At 46.7% G+C, this 15,045-nt stretch overlaps 1 protein-coding gene across 3 annotated transcripts in view; it reads right to left on the reverse strand.

Moving 5' to 3' along the window:
- ME3 (malic enzyme 3) overlaps positions 1-15,045 on the reverse strand; it is a 150,710-nt gene that overhangs the window by 52,683 nt on the left and 82,982 nt on the right. For all 3 annotated transcript variants that reach the window (XM_084842543.1, XM_084842546.1, XM_084842545.1), the window contains one exon: positions 4,029-4,104. In XM_084842543.1, the coding sequence (XP_084698669.1) occupies positions 4,029-4,104 (76 nt within the window). The remainder of the gene's footprint in view (positions 1-4,028; positions 4,105-15,045) is intronic.

The raw sequence follows: 15,045 nt of genomic DNA on the forward strand, positions 1-15,045 counted from the left end.
GAGGGTTCAGACGAGGGCAACGGGGATGATCAGGGGACTGGAAACAAAGCCTTATGAGGAGAGACTGAAAGAACTGGGCAGGTTTAGCCCTGAGAAGAGAAGACTGAGGCGAGATAGGATAGCGCTCTTCAAGTACTTGAAAGGTTGTCACAGAGAGGAAGGACAGGATCTCTTTTCGATCGTCCCAGACTGCAGGACACAGAATAATGGGCTGACTGTTAGAGCAATGCGACAATGGAACCTATTACCTAGGGAGGTGGTGGGCTCTCCCACACCGGAGGCATTCAAGACAAGGCTGGACAGCCATCTGTCAGGGATGCTTTGACTTGGATTCTTGCATTGTGCAGGGGGTTGGACTCGGTGGCCTTCTAGGCCCCTTCCAACTCTACTATTCTATGATTCTAACCGCTAGCCTTTCCAACTGACTTAAGTGCATTATGTCCATTTGGATATTTTAGTTTATCTAAAGGTATGCAAACATTAAATTGTCTCTTGATTCTGAATTTAAATATCAGACAATATGACGGCTGAGTCTATCTATCCTGCAACTTGTCGAGTTCTGCTGCTTGTGATCATTCAGGCTTGCTATCTGGATGACTCCTTTGAAATCATTTTCAGGGAAGGGTTTAAGCTCAGCGGCAAAGCTCATGCTTTACATGCAAAAGCCCCATGTTCAATCTCTGGCATATCTAAATATTTGGAAGTGTGGCTGCAACTCAGCTAGCTCCAAAAAGTAAAGAAAAAAGGCTGATGTGTCTGCATGAAAGAGAACAGAAAAAGAGAGGAACTCCAAGCTTCCTAGATTGTCCTCTAATCTATGCTGACCTTCCTTCTGGTACTAGACTGATACTCTTAGGGTCACTGACTTATTTATTTATTTATTTATTTATTTATTTATTGCATTTATACCCCGCCTTTCTCCCTCTCGCAAGGAACTCAAGGCGGCTTACATTATCCTCCTCCTCACCGTTGTATCCTCACAACAACAACCCTGTGAGGTAGGTTGGGCTGAGAGTCTGTGACTGGCCCAAAGTCACCCAGTGAGCTTCCATGGCCAAGTGGGGACTAGAACCCGGATCTCCCGGCTCCCAGTCCCCACTTCACTTCCTTCTTTCCTCTTCTTCATACTTTTACCTCTCAGCAAGAAGATATCCTTTGGGTCTCCCTCCATCCTGAGTTGAGGTCTTTAGTTTGCCAGAAATAGGATCCTTTCTATACAACATGTATTTCCTGCAATAAATGCAAGCTTTCCTATTTTGACCCAGAGTCTCCAGTGTGATTTATGCAGGGTAAAGCATACTCATAGAATCATAGAATCATAAAATAGTAGGGTTGGAAGGGGCCTATACGACCATCGAGTCTAACCCCCTGCTCAGTACAGGAATCCAAGTCAAAGCATCCTCGACAGATGGCTGTCCAGCTTCACCTTGAATGCCTCCAGTGTGGGAGAGCCCACTACCTCCCTAGGTAATTGGTTCCATACTGCTGCAGCTAGGATTCCACACAGCTCAGCTCTTGCTGTTCTGCCAACATAAAAAGGGCAGGGAAAGACCCCTATCTGACACTGTCAGTGTCAACAATACTGAGCTAGATGGACCAATGCAGTGTAAGTGCAAGTGCAGTGACTCAGTGTAAGGCAGCTGGTACTTCTGAATCCTGGATGTTCACTGCCAAACTGTAATGCGGCTCTTCAGATTTCTAACCTGGTTTGCCTCAGGGCATTTTTGAACTGGGTTTTGGTCCCAAAACGGCAGTCCTGGGCCAGATGGTAGCAGTAAATGAATCAGGAATTTAGCAAGCGTGGGACTGCAGAAAACAACGGACCTCACACTTTGATGTTAAATTTTGATGAAACCAATGTAAATTCAATTGGATGTGTGCAATTCTACCCACAGAAAATGTTGTTTTAAGAACACCAAACCCCAGATTAACCACCATTGCTCTTAGCTTGATTTGCTTAGACTCCAAAATGTTCTCATCATTCAATCGCGCAAACTTATAATTTGTAAATGTTGAAAGGAGTAATTTCTTGCAACGCAATTCAACAGGCTGGGTTGGCAATAATGCTGGTGGACTTGGCAAGGGTAAAATTCAGCTACCATAGAACACAGTGGATAGCTAGTATTGTGGATGTGCTTAATTTCTAGAATAAAAAGGGTAAAGGAACAATTTTGTCTGGAAGGTGCACTCTGGCAATACTACATGTGGGGGAGAGGGTTCCAGTTACTCAATGATAAAGAAAAGGCAATCTCCACATGCTCAGAGGCAGTTGCTTCATTATCATTTCATGTTAGCAAAATGCTAATCATTAAGTTGGGTGGGAAGAGCAGAGAAGGGCCTCAGATATTGCAAGGATCCCCCAACAGGGGTGTTGCATCAAATTACACCCAGATCTTGAGATCTGAGCCTATCTGCATGACTTCTCCAGATTCCCTTTCTTGGTCACACCAACACATGACAAAGAGACAGAACATGGGAGCTGGCTTTTGGATATATAATGTGATATTCAAGAGATGAGGCTTGACGCTAAGGGCTTCTCCACACAAAGGCTTTTTATCCTGCAGTTTTACTGGGGCTTCTGCTCCCGGATTCTTTGTGGGATTAAGATCAGCCCTTTACATGGGGTTCCCTCCCCCCTCCCCCCTTTATCTGTGAGTTCTATATGTTTCATGATACAGCCACTAGATGGCACTGTTGTTATAGCGCCACTTGCTCTTTTCACTAGGGATGTACGAAAGTCACTTACCTTTTCGCAGCTTGGCTTCGCGGTGGGGGGGAGGTGCTTCGCTTCCCCCCCCCCGAAGTTCAGGCGAAGGGGGGGAGGCTTCCCGCCTTGCCCGGCCAAAATTCAGGCCGGGGGGGAGGCTTCCCGCCTCGCCCGGCCGAAATTCAGGCCGGGGAGAAGCGCCCTGTCTCCCCGGCCGCGAAACAAAAAGTAAAAAAAAAAAAAAAAAGTCCCCGTGATAGGCTACGTGACGATTTACGTAGCCTATCACGGCTAGATTTCCAAAGTCAGCCGTGATAGGCTACGTAAATCTTCACGTAGCCTATCACGGGTGACTTTGGGGGGAAAAAAAAAAGCGCGTACGCAAATGGCAGCGGCCCATGGGCGCCGCCATTTGCGTTCCTTATTTTGGCACGTCTAGTCTATGTAAAGATTTACATAGACTACAGCGAAAATAAGGGCAACGCAAATAGCCCTTATTTTCGCCGTAGTCTACGTAAATCTTTACGTAGACCAGACGTGCCAAAATAAGGAACGCAAATCGCGGTGCCCATGGGCCGCCACCATTTGCGTACGCCCTTTTTTTTTTTTCCCCAAAGTCACCCGTGATAGGCTATGTGACGATTTACGTAGCCTATCACGGCTGACTTTGGAAATCTAGCCGTGATAGGCTACGTAAATCGTTACGTAGCCTATCACGGGTGTGTGTGTGTGTGTTTTACTTTAGTGTTTTTTTTTGCAATGTTGGCGACGGCAGCCGGTCGGGAGACCGGCCGCTGCCCCTGCCCGCGCCGCCGCCGCACCTCTGCCTGGACCCGCCGCCGGGAGGGACATTCGCCAAAGGTAAGTCCTGTGCCGGGGGGGTGGCGGAGAATTTCACCGCCAATTTTGGGGGGCTGAATGCATTGGCGCTCGGCCCCCCGAAGATTCGGGGAGAAATTCTCTGCCATCCCTACTTTTCACTGTCAAATTCAACCCTATTCAAAACATTTCTTTTTGTTAGCTCATTATTTCCGTTTCAAATTAAGCTGCGGAAATGCTCGGAAACCATCGGAAAGGCGCCGGAGGTTGACAACATCATGTAAAGGACCCTCAAACTTCCGTGAGTAACCAATATCAATCATAGGATAAAAGCTCCATGTGGAGAAGCCCTAACTTAATTTCTTGGGCAAAGCGGTAGCCCAAATCATGGCCTATTCTTTGCAGCTGTAATATGTCACACACCTGGTCTACGGCAAGAGACTTTGTAATACTTTTCATAGTGGGTTCTGTTCCATTCAAAATGAATCAAGGTATCCCTTACCTTTATGTTTTCTTCAGGCCATGAATTCAGCATCGTTGCAATGTGTCCTTTGTCATGAATGGTAATGAACAGCCCACTGGGGGAGAAAAATATATCAACCACAGTAAGTCTAAGAAAAATCAGCTTGAGTATGAAAGAGAGGAAGTTAGTCAGTACTTGCAATTCTGTTTGGAGGGCAGGGGAAGGAAAAGGACAGAGAAATTATATCTTGGTGTGCAAACTAAGACTGTAAGCACCATCAGATCTTGCAGATATAGCAAAAAACATATAGAGAACATATATAAAGAACATCCATACAATACACTTCCATGCGAGGAGGGAGCAAGGTCGCGCTCACTAGCCATGACCTGAACATGCCACACATTCAGCATTAGTGTGAAAGAGGGGCTGCACACATAGAGATGTATGCACACAGGTTGTTTGAACAGTCCTATCATCTTTGTCAAACACAGACAGCAAGTGTGGCATACAGTGGTGAAGTGATGCATCTTGAAGTACAGGCACTCACCATGGCAGTCGCCCTAGCCATGCCCCCAAGGAGAGTCCAAAATTTCATGCAGATCTGTTGATCCATACCAACGTATCAGTTCTAGCACTTTTATCTCCACTAGGAGCAGATCTTTTGTAAAGCTAACAGGTCTTAATTTCCCATTCAAGACCAAGCCAATCTATTCTTGTTGGGAACATTCATTCCCCCCACCCCCAGGTACTGTGAAAATTTGCAGTTAAGCTCAAGAAAGAACAGGGAATTCTGAGCAGAGTGGCAGGTGACATCAGGGCCCTGATATTAAAAAAGTGCAGGCACTGTGTCCCTGTGAGCCCTGGGTCCACTACGCTCTTGGCAGCATTCTGGAACAGCGGGATCAGGGCAGCTTCCTGACTGTTAGAGCAATACGACAATGGACCCAATTATCTAGGGAGGTGGTGGGCTCTCCCACCCTGGAGGCCTTCAAGACGAGGCTGGACAGCCACCTGTCAGGGATGCTCTGACTTGGATTCCTGCACTGAGCAGGGGCTTGGACTCGATGGCCTTATAGGCCCCTTCCAACCCTACTATTCTATGATTCTATGGTTACTCGGTTGTATCCTCACAATCAATTTTGAGAATCAGGTTGGATTTGAGATAGTGACCAGCCCGAAGTTACCTGCTTGTCAGCACTGGGAGCCTGGAAAGAGTAAGGGAGGGCCTTATAGTCCAGGGAAAGTCCCAGCTTGACACAGACCCCTTTACAGCCTTCAAGGTCAGGGATGGCAAAGCGTGGCAATTCAGCCTGGAGCCTAAAGGTACATTACAGCCCAGGGAACCCTCCAAGAAATTTCTGGCACTTCAGGGCCTTGCTAACTAAGGGCGCAATCCTATCGAGATAGGCGGCCGCCTCCGAACTCAGAGGCGACTGCCTATCCAAAGCAGGGCAGGAGAAGCACGGAGGGGATCATTCCCTCCACACTCCTCCTGCCCTGCATTTTTGGCTAGACAGCCAATTGCAGCTGTCTAGCCACAGGAGCACAGAGCAGGGAATGAGGCTGCTGTACGACACATAGGATGTGTTGTACAGGCACTTCCACCCTCCCCGCCCTGGAATGCCCCCAGCCATGCCCCTTTTCGGCCGCTCCACACTCCTCTTGCGAGCGCGGAGGCAGGGGCTGTTCCGTGCTGCCTCCAAGTGGGGGGAGGTTGTGCCTCCGGGAACCATCGGTTCCTGGAAATCAACATATCCTATGGCCATCTAGCTGCTGTCTAGTGGCCACAGGATTGCTCCCTCCGATGACTGAATAAGGAAGTGTAGTCTGGGAAAGGCATCTCTGTATTGAGAGAGAACTGCTCTCTGGACCATCCTTTTGAAAACTGGATGCCCTAATAAATTTGTGAACGTCTTGCAGCTCCTCCATGACGGCAACAATCTTGGATAACAATGGCTCTCAAAGTGATCCATTCAAAGTGGGATCAGCCATTAAACAGGGATGTGTCATTGTTCCAACCTTATTTGCTATCTTCATCACTATGATTCTACACCTTGTTGAAGGGAAACTTCCCACTAGTGTAGAAATCATGGAAAACTTTTTAATCTCAGTAGGCTGAAAGCAAAAAGTAAAGTAATTACAACCTCTGCCATAGAACTTCAATATGCTGAGGATAACGTAATCTGCGCACATTCAGAGGAAGATCTCCAAACTATCCTAGACATCTTCGCAGAAGCATATGAAAAGCTCGGCCTCTTGCTTAACATCAAAAAAACCAAAGTGCTTTACCAGCAATCACAAACCAACCCCTCTGTAGCACCATCAATCCAGCTTAACGGTGCGATGCTGGAAAATGTCAATCACTTTTCTTATCTTGGCAGCCATCTCTCCACAAAAGCCGATATAGACGCTGAAATTCAGCATCGTCTGAGCTCTGCGAGTGAAGCATTCTCCCAAATGAAGCACAGAGTGTTCGAGGATCAGGACATTCGCAGGGAGACCAACATGCTTGTTTACAAAGCCATTGTACTACCGACCTTGCTGTACGCCTGTGAAACATGGACCATCTATAAACGCCACCTCCAACTTCTCGAAAGATTACATCAACGCTGCCTCCGAAAAATTCCGCAAATTACTTGGGAAGACAGATGGACTAACGTCAGTGTATTGGAAGAAGCAAAGACCACCAGCATTGAAACAATGATTCTCCAACATCAACTTCGCTGGACCGGCCATGTTGTTTGAATGCTTGATTATCGTCTTCCAAAGCAGGTACTTTATTCCCAGCTTATGAATGGAAAACGGAATATTGGTGGACAGCAAAACAGATTTAAAGATGTTCTCAAAGCTAATCTAAAAAAATGTAACATAAGCACTGAGAACTGGGAAGCTCTAACCCATGAACATTCCAACTGGAGGTCAGCCTATATTAAAGGCACTATGAAGAAGCACAAGTACAGGGCGAAAGGGAGAAACGAGCTCAGCGGAAGGCACGTCAAGCAAACCCGCACCGTCACCTTCCACCTGGAAACCTACGTCCTCATTGTGGGAGGCTGTGTGGATCCAGAATTGGCCTTCACAGCCACCTGTAGACCCACTGCTAAGACTCTACTCTTGGAAGACAATCTTACTCGGTTACGAGTGATCTCCATGATTCCCATCTGGGTGAAGCTGAGTCTGTTCATTAGTTGTAACTCATTTTTTTAAAAAAATAAGCGTACTTCTTTTGCTTTTAAATGATACACATGTCTGTGACGGCAGCACATCATCTTAGAAAAGCCATTCCATCCGCACACATAAAAGAATGCCTGTTTTGAGAAACCACTTCCCGTCCATCGTTGTTTTTTTTTGGTAAATACTGATATTAAAAATAATGTTAAAAAAATCAAAACATTTTTAATTGATTAATCTAATTCTATGCATGTTTGCTCAGAAGTAACCCCACTGAGTTCAATGGGACTTACTCCTAGGTAAGTGTGCACAGGATTGCAGCCTAAACCTTGCACCCACCCACACACCTTTATATTCTTCCTTTAAGTTTTATTCATAGTAGATCACCTTGGGTGCCTTTTTGAGCAGAAAGGAAGGAAATACATTTTGTACATCAATACATAAAATAAATCTCACTCCTGAGGGTACACAGGCCTTCGACAGGGTGACCTGTTTGTACACTCTGGTTTTATTTTAGATTTTCTCTTTTAATAATGGAATTAATATATATTGGGGTGTGTGGATGAAGGGAAATGATGGTTTGCTTTGCCCAGGGGAAACAGATACACGTGCATTTATAGTCTGAGTGTGCCAGCCAACTCGGGTTACATCTGCAGAACGTCAATAATCAAATTTAAAAACAGCGTAGAGAGAATGCAATTCCTGCTTGCAGGCATCTTGCTGATTAGATGCAGCACCTAATCTGGAAAGCAGAGGAGCAGAAATCCAGGGCCAGGCCTGTCACCTGAGCTTAAAAATCCAAGTTTTCTCCCCACTCCTTAGTGCACATCTCTTCTTCCCCAAAACTTGTCGTGGCGGACCCAAGCCTAGATGTTTTTGGTGTGAATTTAGAAGGGACCATTCACACATTTGCAAACTGTTCTCTACAACCATGATGGCGAGAAATGTGTGGATGTTGTTCTTTAAAAATGAGATTCCTGAAGATTTTCAGTTCTACTGTAGATACATATTCCAACTCTTGCACGATACATTTGCACATATGGAATCATGTTGAAATGTATGCATCAAAAGGTTATGCAGCACGGTGCAAAAATCCATGTATTCAGTAGTTACTGACATCAAAAAATACTGGAATCGGTGGTGACCACTGGGTTGCTGCAGAAGGTCAGGGAAGCTGGTTGGCCAATGGCCAAACTAGACGTGGATATTATCAGCTTGATTACAATCAATTCACTAATTACATTTAAGATGCATATTTATAAAAAATGTAAATAGTAGCCATATGGGGACCAAAACAGCAGCAGAACTGCGGGGTTGGGGAGGGAGAGTGTGTCGTCCCCCGTCCCCCCCGCACTGCCACAATAGTCCCCCCCAAAATCTCTCCTCCAAAGCTTTGGGATGGGGAGATTTTTGTTGGTACTATGGTGGTGGCAGCGTATGGAGAGTAAAACTCTCCCTCTGCGCTCCCTGCAGTTCTGCTGGTATTTTATTCTCCCTGCAGCTGCTATGTACCTTTTTTAAAAACATGTGCCTTAATTGCATTCTTGCAAGTAATGGCATGTCTCGTTTGCCCCTTAAGAGTGCAATCCTATGCATGTTTAGACAGAAAAAAGCCCTACAACTCCCAGCATGCCTCAGCCAGACATATTGTAGGAGTTGTAGGATTTTTTTTTTAACTCCTAGAAAAATCTTGCTAACTCCTACATTTTGCAAAACAAAACAAATAAATAAAAACCTCTGCTCATAGTGTCATGTTTTACTGATGCCTCCCTTCTTCTCTTCAGAACTGCAGATTCTTGCCTGCTCTGCTGAACATGATACATGATTTAATGGTTTTTCCACTCAGCAATATATACAAGAAATAACCTTGGATAAGGGCTTTGTGTTTCGTTTCCAGAACGAAACCCAAAAAGCTTGTGTGCAATGAGGCATGGGACTCCGGAGAGCCTTTTCAAGGAGCCACTCCCACCTTTCATTATGTTTGCAGATATTTTTTTTGTAATTGCTGTGGCAACTGCATTAGGCTCTGAAATTTACAACCCAAACATTCTCAGTTGTTTAGTTCTTTAGGGAAAGCTTCAAGCTAACAAGCACATCATCTGACCAAGAGCCTGGACATCTGAGCTCAGTTTCAGCCAGCACTTACTTTCTCTAAACACAGAGCATAATTAACCATCTGATAGGCTGAAATAACTTCAGTGACTAATCACCGCCATGTATAGATTTGTTTCTTACATGTACGTGCAAGGACTCAGTTAATCGTTACCATTTGTTTTTAAAGCCAAGGATTTTTCTTTCTCTTTTTGCAAAGAAAATACTTTTTTTTGGTAAAATAAATACATTATTTTGCTACAAATAAAAGGGGATGGGAAGAGAGTGCTTTATAGTGAAATGTCTGGCATAAAATCCTAAAGTATTTGTTAGAGGGTTAGATTTCTCTTGAAATAGTTCATAAGCAGAAAGAAGAGGAGGAGGAAGAGGAGGAGGAGGAAGAAGAAGAATTACCTTCCCCTGCCAAGTAAAACATTCTGAACTGTCATTGCATATTTTAAAACAAGCCTTTGAATGAGCGCCAGACGATACTGTTTCCAAGCCATCATTCTAAAACTTTGCTGCCACAACACTCACTCAAGGATACCAAGGGATTGCAAGAAGTCAAACTATAAGGACCAAACTAGATGTTACAAAACATATGCCCAGGCTGCCATGCAGGATTGCATCTACTCCTCCTCCTTCTCATCACCACCCCTGTCTGGGCAAGAGTGAGGGGCAGGTGAACAAGGAGGCTGCATTGGTAAAGAGGAGGAACAAGTCCAGGGGGGTCTTGTCAGTGGGCCCATGCTGGATGTGGGACCTCAGCAGCTGCCCACCCATGCCTACCCTTGGTGCCGGCCCTGGGTAGAGTGCCCTGAACAGATAGCTGTTCTGCTAGAAGGCCTCCATAAGATCCATTATGGGCGTGAAAACCCACAATGCAGTGGTTCTTAAACCATAGGGCAGGCTGCCCTTGGGGCAGGTGGGAACATCTGGAAGCCGGGGCGGGGACTGGGAACCTGAAGCAGTAGATCCTTCCCCCCAGCCCTCACCAGCCAAAAACATAAATGTGTTGGAATAACCTTTTTGAAACGACCCTCATTGATTCTCAACAAATTTTAAATTTTAGAGGAAGTTGCCCTTGGGCAACATGCATTCAGTGTACCCACCTCCTGGACTGGGCCAGCTTCCTCCTTGCCACCGTAGCCTCCCAGAAAGGGGGGGGGCAAGGTGTGATGAGGTTTCTGCTCCTTCTCCTCTGACTGCTTGCTTGCTCAGAGACAGCAGGTGAACAGACAGCCAGGAGACTGCAGGGGGGTTGGCAGTCACAGTGGGCCTCCCAGGGGGGCGTGTTCCTTGGTAAGGCCTCAACACCACCAACGTCTGGGTGAGACCACAGCTCAGCGGTAGAGCACCTGCTTTGTGTGCAGAGGGTCCCAAGTTCAATCCCCGGCATCTCCAATTAAGGCTGGAGAAAATCCTGCCTGAAGCCCCGAAAGCCCCTGCCAGTCAGTGTCGACAATACTAGGCTAGATGGACCCAGGGTCTGACTCAGTATAAGGCAGCTTCCTGTAATCCTATTTTGGGGCAACTGCTCCCTCGTCTCCCCTATCACAAGAGTTGGAAAGTGCTTCTGCTTCATTCCAAGGGTGTTTCCCCCCAGGTTTAAGAGAGCTCAGGTTCCCTGCGCAGGTTTAAGAGAGCTCAGAAATATCTTGTGTTGTTCCCCTTGTTAGTGCCAGGATCGGATTAAGTGTCTCTATCCACAGATCTTCACACACAGGAGGAGGCCACATGTGTATAACTGTGTATAAAATATCTGTGTAATCTCAGCTTTGGTTAGTGCTGGGGTGGGGTTGGAGAGAGACAGGGAGGGTAGAATAAGTTGAAAAGGGGGAGGCATTTTTTAAAAAAGAAAATTATAGGTCTGTGTGTGATGTGACAATGCTGCACATCAGTGCTTTGCCTCCTGGCACTGGCTCATGGCGGGGGGGGGGGGAATGCAGAGCATATTGGTGTCATGCCATGAGTGATGTGTGTTAAACTAGATTTTATGTAGGAAGAGAAGAAAAGAGACACAAGTCTCTAATGACATCTATTTCTGCCCCAAGCAACAGGAATAAAATAAGAGTATAAGACTTGCCTTGCTGGATCAGGCCAACACTGCATCATGTGCACCATTCTGCTTCTAACAGCACCCACCCAGATGCCTCTGGAAAGTCACAAGCAAGGCATGCAAAAGTGATGGCCATCCCATGTCCCCCCCCCCCACATGTAACAGAGGTAGGGATGGTGGAGAATTCCGCCACGGATTTCAGTGAGGCCGAATGCACTGGCATTCGGCCCCCCGAAATCCATGGCGGAACGGCCTCCCACCCCCCGCGGATTCCCATTGGGACGAAGTTTACCTGGGGCGGATGTTCCGGCGGTGGCAGCTCCGGAGGTGGAGGCTGGTCTTTCAACCGGCTGCCGCAGCCGCCATTTATGTCTGCTGTTTGCCGTGATAGGCTACATAAGTATTTACGTAGCCTATCACGGCAAGCAACCCCCCCCCCAAAACACAGCATACGCAAATGGCAGCGGCTACGGCAGCCGCCATTTGCGTTCCCTATTTTTCGCCGTTTTAGCCTACATAAATATTTACATAAGCTATTACGGCGGAAAAAAAGGAACGCAAATAGCGCCTACTATGCTATTTGTGTTCCCCCTTTTTTTCGCCGTAATAGCCTACGTAAATATTTACATAGGCTAAAACGGCGAAAAATGGGAAACGCAAATGGCCGCCGTAGCCGCTGCCATTTGCGTACGCTGTTGTTGGTTTTTTCCTGCCGTGATAGGCTACGTAAATACTTATGTAGCCTATCATGGCAGCCTGGCTTGACGCAAATGGCAGATGCTACGGCGGCCGCATTTGCGTCTGCAGCAGCCAGTCCGCGGCCGGAACTCCAGCTGCAGACAGCCCTGGCTGGCTGCTCCGCGGAGCCGGCCGGGCAGGATTCCGGGGGGAGGACCAGATCGCCTCCCCCCTGTTGAGGATTCCAGGCGGAGGGACGGAGCGCCTCCCCCCCCCACCGCGAATCACATCCTCGAAAAGGTAAGTGACTTCCGTACATCCCTAAGCGGAGGATGGATGAATCAAACAAAGGTGACCTGAGGATGGGCTGAGGGAGTGAGCCAGGTTGTGTGGCTAACACACCATAAAATTCCTCTTCTGTATAGGCAGGAGTAGCTAATTCAGGATAAGAACTGGAACCTGGCTGCAACAAAATGTTACAGTGTGGAATGCTCCCTGTTCAGGATTCCAGGCATATAATTCCATTTTCCCTCTTTCCCCACCCCGATCTTCTGGTCCCGTCCCCCGCCACTCTTAGGCAGTATTCCATGGCCACTGAACATAGTCTTCACTGAGTGGTTTTGGGGTGTTCTCCCTCTTACGGTTTTTTTTCCTAAATATTTTTTGTATTTCTGCCAGCCTCGGGGTACTGCAAGACTGCCAATACTTCCCTTTAGTGCATGGGTGGTGCCATTTTGGTTACATACACAACAAAATTCATAGCCTGAACACTGGAAATACAGGGAATGATGCTATCCCTGAGTTAACAGCTTCTGAAACCACCTCAGATATCCCTTCTAACAGAATACATCTCTATTCTGTGGAAACTAAAGAGTAGCCATGTTGCAACTGAGGGACACTTGTAACATGAAATTCAACAACAAAGTGTGTTGATGAAGTAGGTGAACTTCTCTTGCCCTTTTCTTCCTCATTGCCTGGAGTAGCAAGTAGGCCTCCAAATTTTGTCATACTGCAAACCAGTGGTGAAGTGGTTAATGCTGAAGTGCTCATCACGGAATCATAGAATCTTAGAACAGTAGGGTTGGAAGGGGCCTATAAGATCATCGAGTCCAACCCCCTGCTCAGGTATCCAAGTCAAAGGTATCCAAGTCAAAGCATCCCTGACAGATGGCTGTCCAGCCTCATCTTGAATGCCTCCAGCATGGTAGAGCCCACCACCTTCCTAGGTAATGGGTTCCACTGTCGTATTGCTCTAACAGTTAGGAAGGTTTTCCTGATGTTCAGACCTGACAAGTGGCTGTCCAGCTTCATCCTGAATACCTCCAGTGTGGAAGCGCCCAGTTAGGAAATTTTTCCTGATGTTCATCCAGAATCAGGCTTCCTGTCACTTGAGCCCATTATTCCGTGTCCTGCACTCTGGGATGATGGAGAAGAGATGCTGGCTTTCCTCTCTGTGGCAACCTTTCAAGTACTTGAAGAGCACTGTCATATCTCCCCTCAGTCTTCTCTTCTCAAGGCTAAACATGTCCAGTTTTTCCAGTCCCTCCTCACAGGGCTTTGTTTCCAGTCCCCTGATCATCTTCGTTGCCCTCCTCTGAACCCTCTCCAGTTTGTCTGCATCCTTCTTAAAGTGTGGTGCCCAGAACTGGACACACTACTCAAGATGAGGCCTAACCAATGCAAATCACTTGACGTGATTTGGAAGATATTCTGCTATCAGTGCAGCCCAAAACAGCATTTGCCTTTTTTTTGCAGCCACATCACATTGTTGGTTCATATTCAGCTTGTGATCGACAACAATTCCAAGATCCTTCTTGCTTGTAGTGTTGTTGAGCCAAGTGTCCCCCATCTTGTAACTGTGCTTTTGGTTTCTTTTTCCTAGGTGCAGAACTTGGCATTTGTCCCTATTAAATTTCATTCTGTTGTTATCAGCCCAGCGCTCCAGCCTATCATGACAGGCACCATAGCCACACCCCCAAGGAGAGTCTAAAATATTAGGCAGCTGTGGTGGTCTATATCCAAAAAGCAGTTCCAGCTGTTTTCATCTCCGGCGGAAGTAGGTCTTTTGTAAAGCAAATGGGGCTTACCTGCCCATCCAAGACTAAGCCGCCCATAAAATATTTTGCATTACAACAGCGATGTATTGTTGCTGAGGGAATCCATTTCCCCCCAGCTACTGAGAGGACTGCAGTTAAGCTCAGAGGGAACAGGGAAGTCTGAGGGGTGATGGTGGTGGAAGATGATGTCATCGTCCCCGCTAATCAAACAGTCCCAGCACTCCAACCCTGTGAGTCCTGGCTCCACTACACCACTGTTGCAGACAGGGAAGGGAGGCAAATGGAAGAATTGGGTGGTGGGGAGACCAGGTGGGAAAGCTGCAGCTGCTTCGTCTTCTGCTTCATGGGGGAGTTTAAAAGCTACATGCAAATACTCGGCTTTCCTATCTATCTATCTATCTGTCTGTCTGCTGTCTATCTATTTATTACATTTATATCCCACCTTTTTTCCATCATGGAACTCAAGGTGGCTACATGTGGTTCCCAGGTGGCCTCCCCTCCAAGCACTGACCAGACCCAAACCTGCTTAGGTTCAGCAAGATGGCTGCCTCATGTGATTTCAGACTATGCCCTGGGACCAACTGACAATCAGCACAACAGTCATATCCTTATCTGAATTAGACATAACTACAAAGAGTCGGTGGTCTGATGCTGATGTAACTAGGGGTGTGTAACATCTGTTCCATCTGTGTTTTGTGGATTGTCAGGCGCCTTTTGTTCCGCAGTCTGCCCATTGCCGGGATCTGATTTTTTTGTTCCCGAATTTGCACAAATAGGCCGTTGCATGAATTCGCACGTGCAAAATTGCACAAATCCCCCCCAAAAGCACAAAATCCCCCCAAATGTGCATTTTCACACTTTAGCCTATGGGGAAATGCGAATTTTGGTGAGGTTTTAACATCTTTTGCATATTTTTCGACAACAAAAATGGTGCAAAATCGGGAAAGTTAGAGAAATGGTCTGCAAGTCAGCAGAATGCACCCAACAGGGGAAAAGTCGG

Source organism: Heloderma suspectum, chromosome 3 (assembly GCF_057233095.1).
Source record: "Heloderma suspectum isolate Gila_16-S chromosome 3, 16-S_ref, whole genome shotgun sequence".
Lineage (NCBI taxonomy): Eukaryota > Metazoa > Chordata > Lepidosauria > Squamata > Helodermatidae > Heloderma > Heloderma suspectum.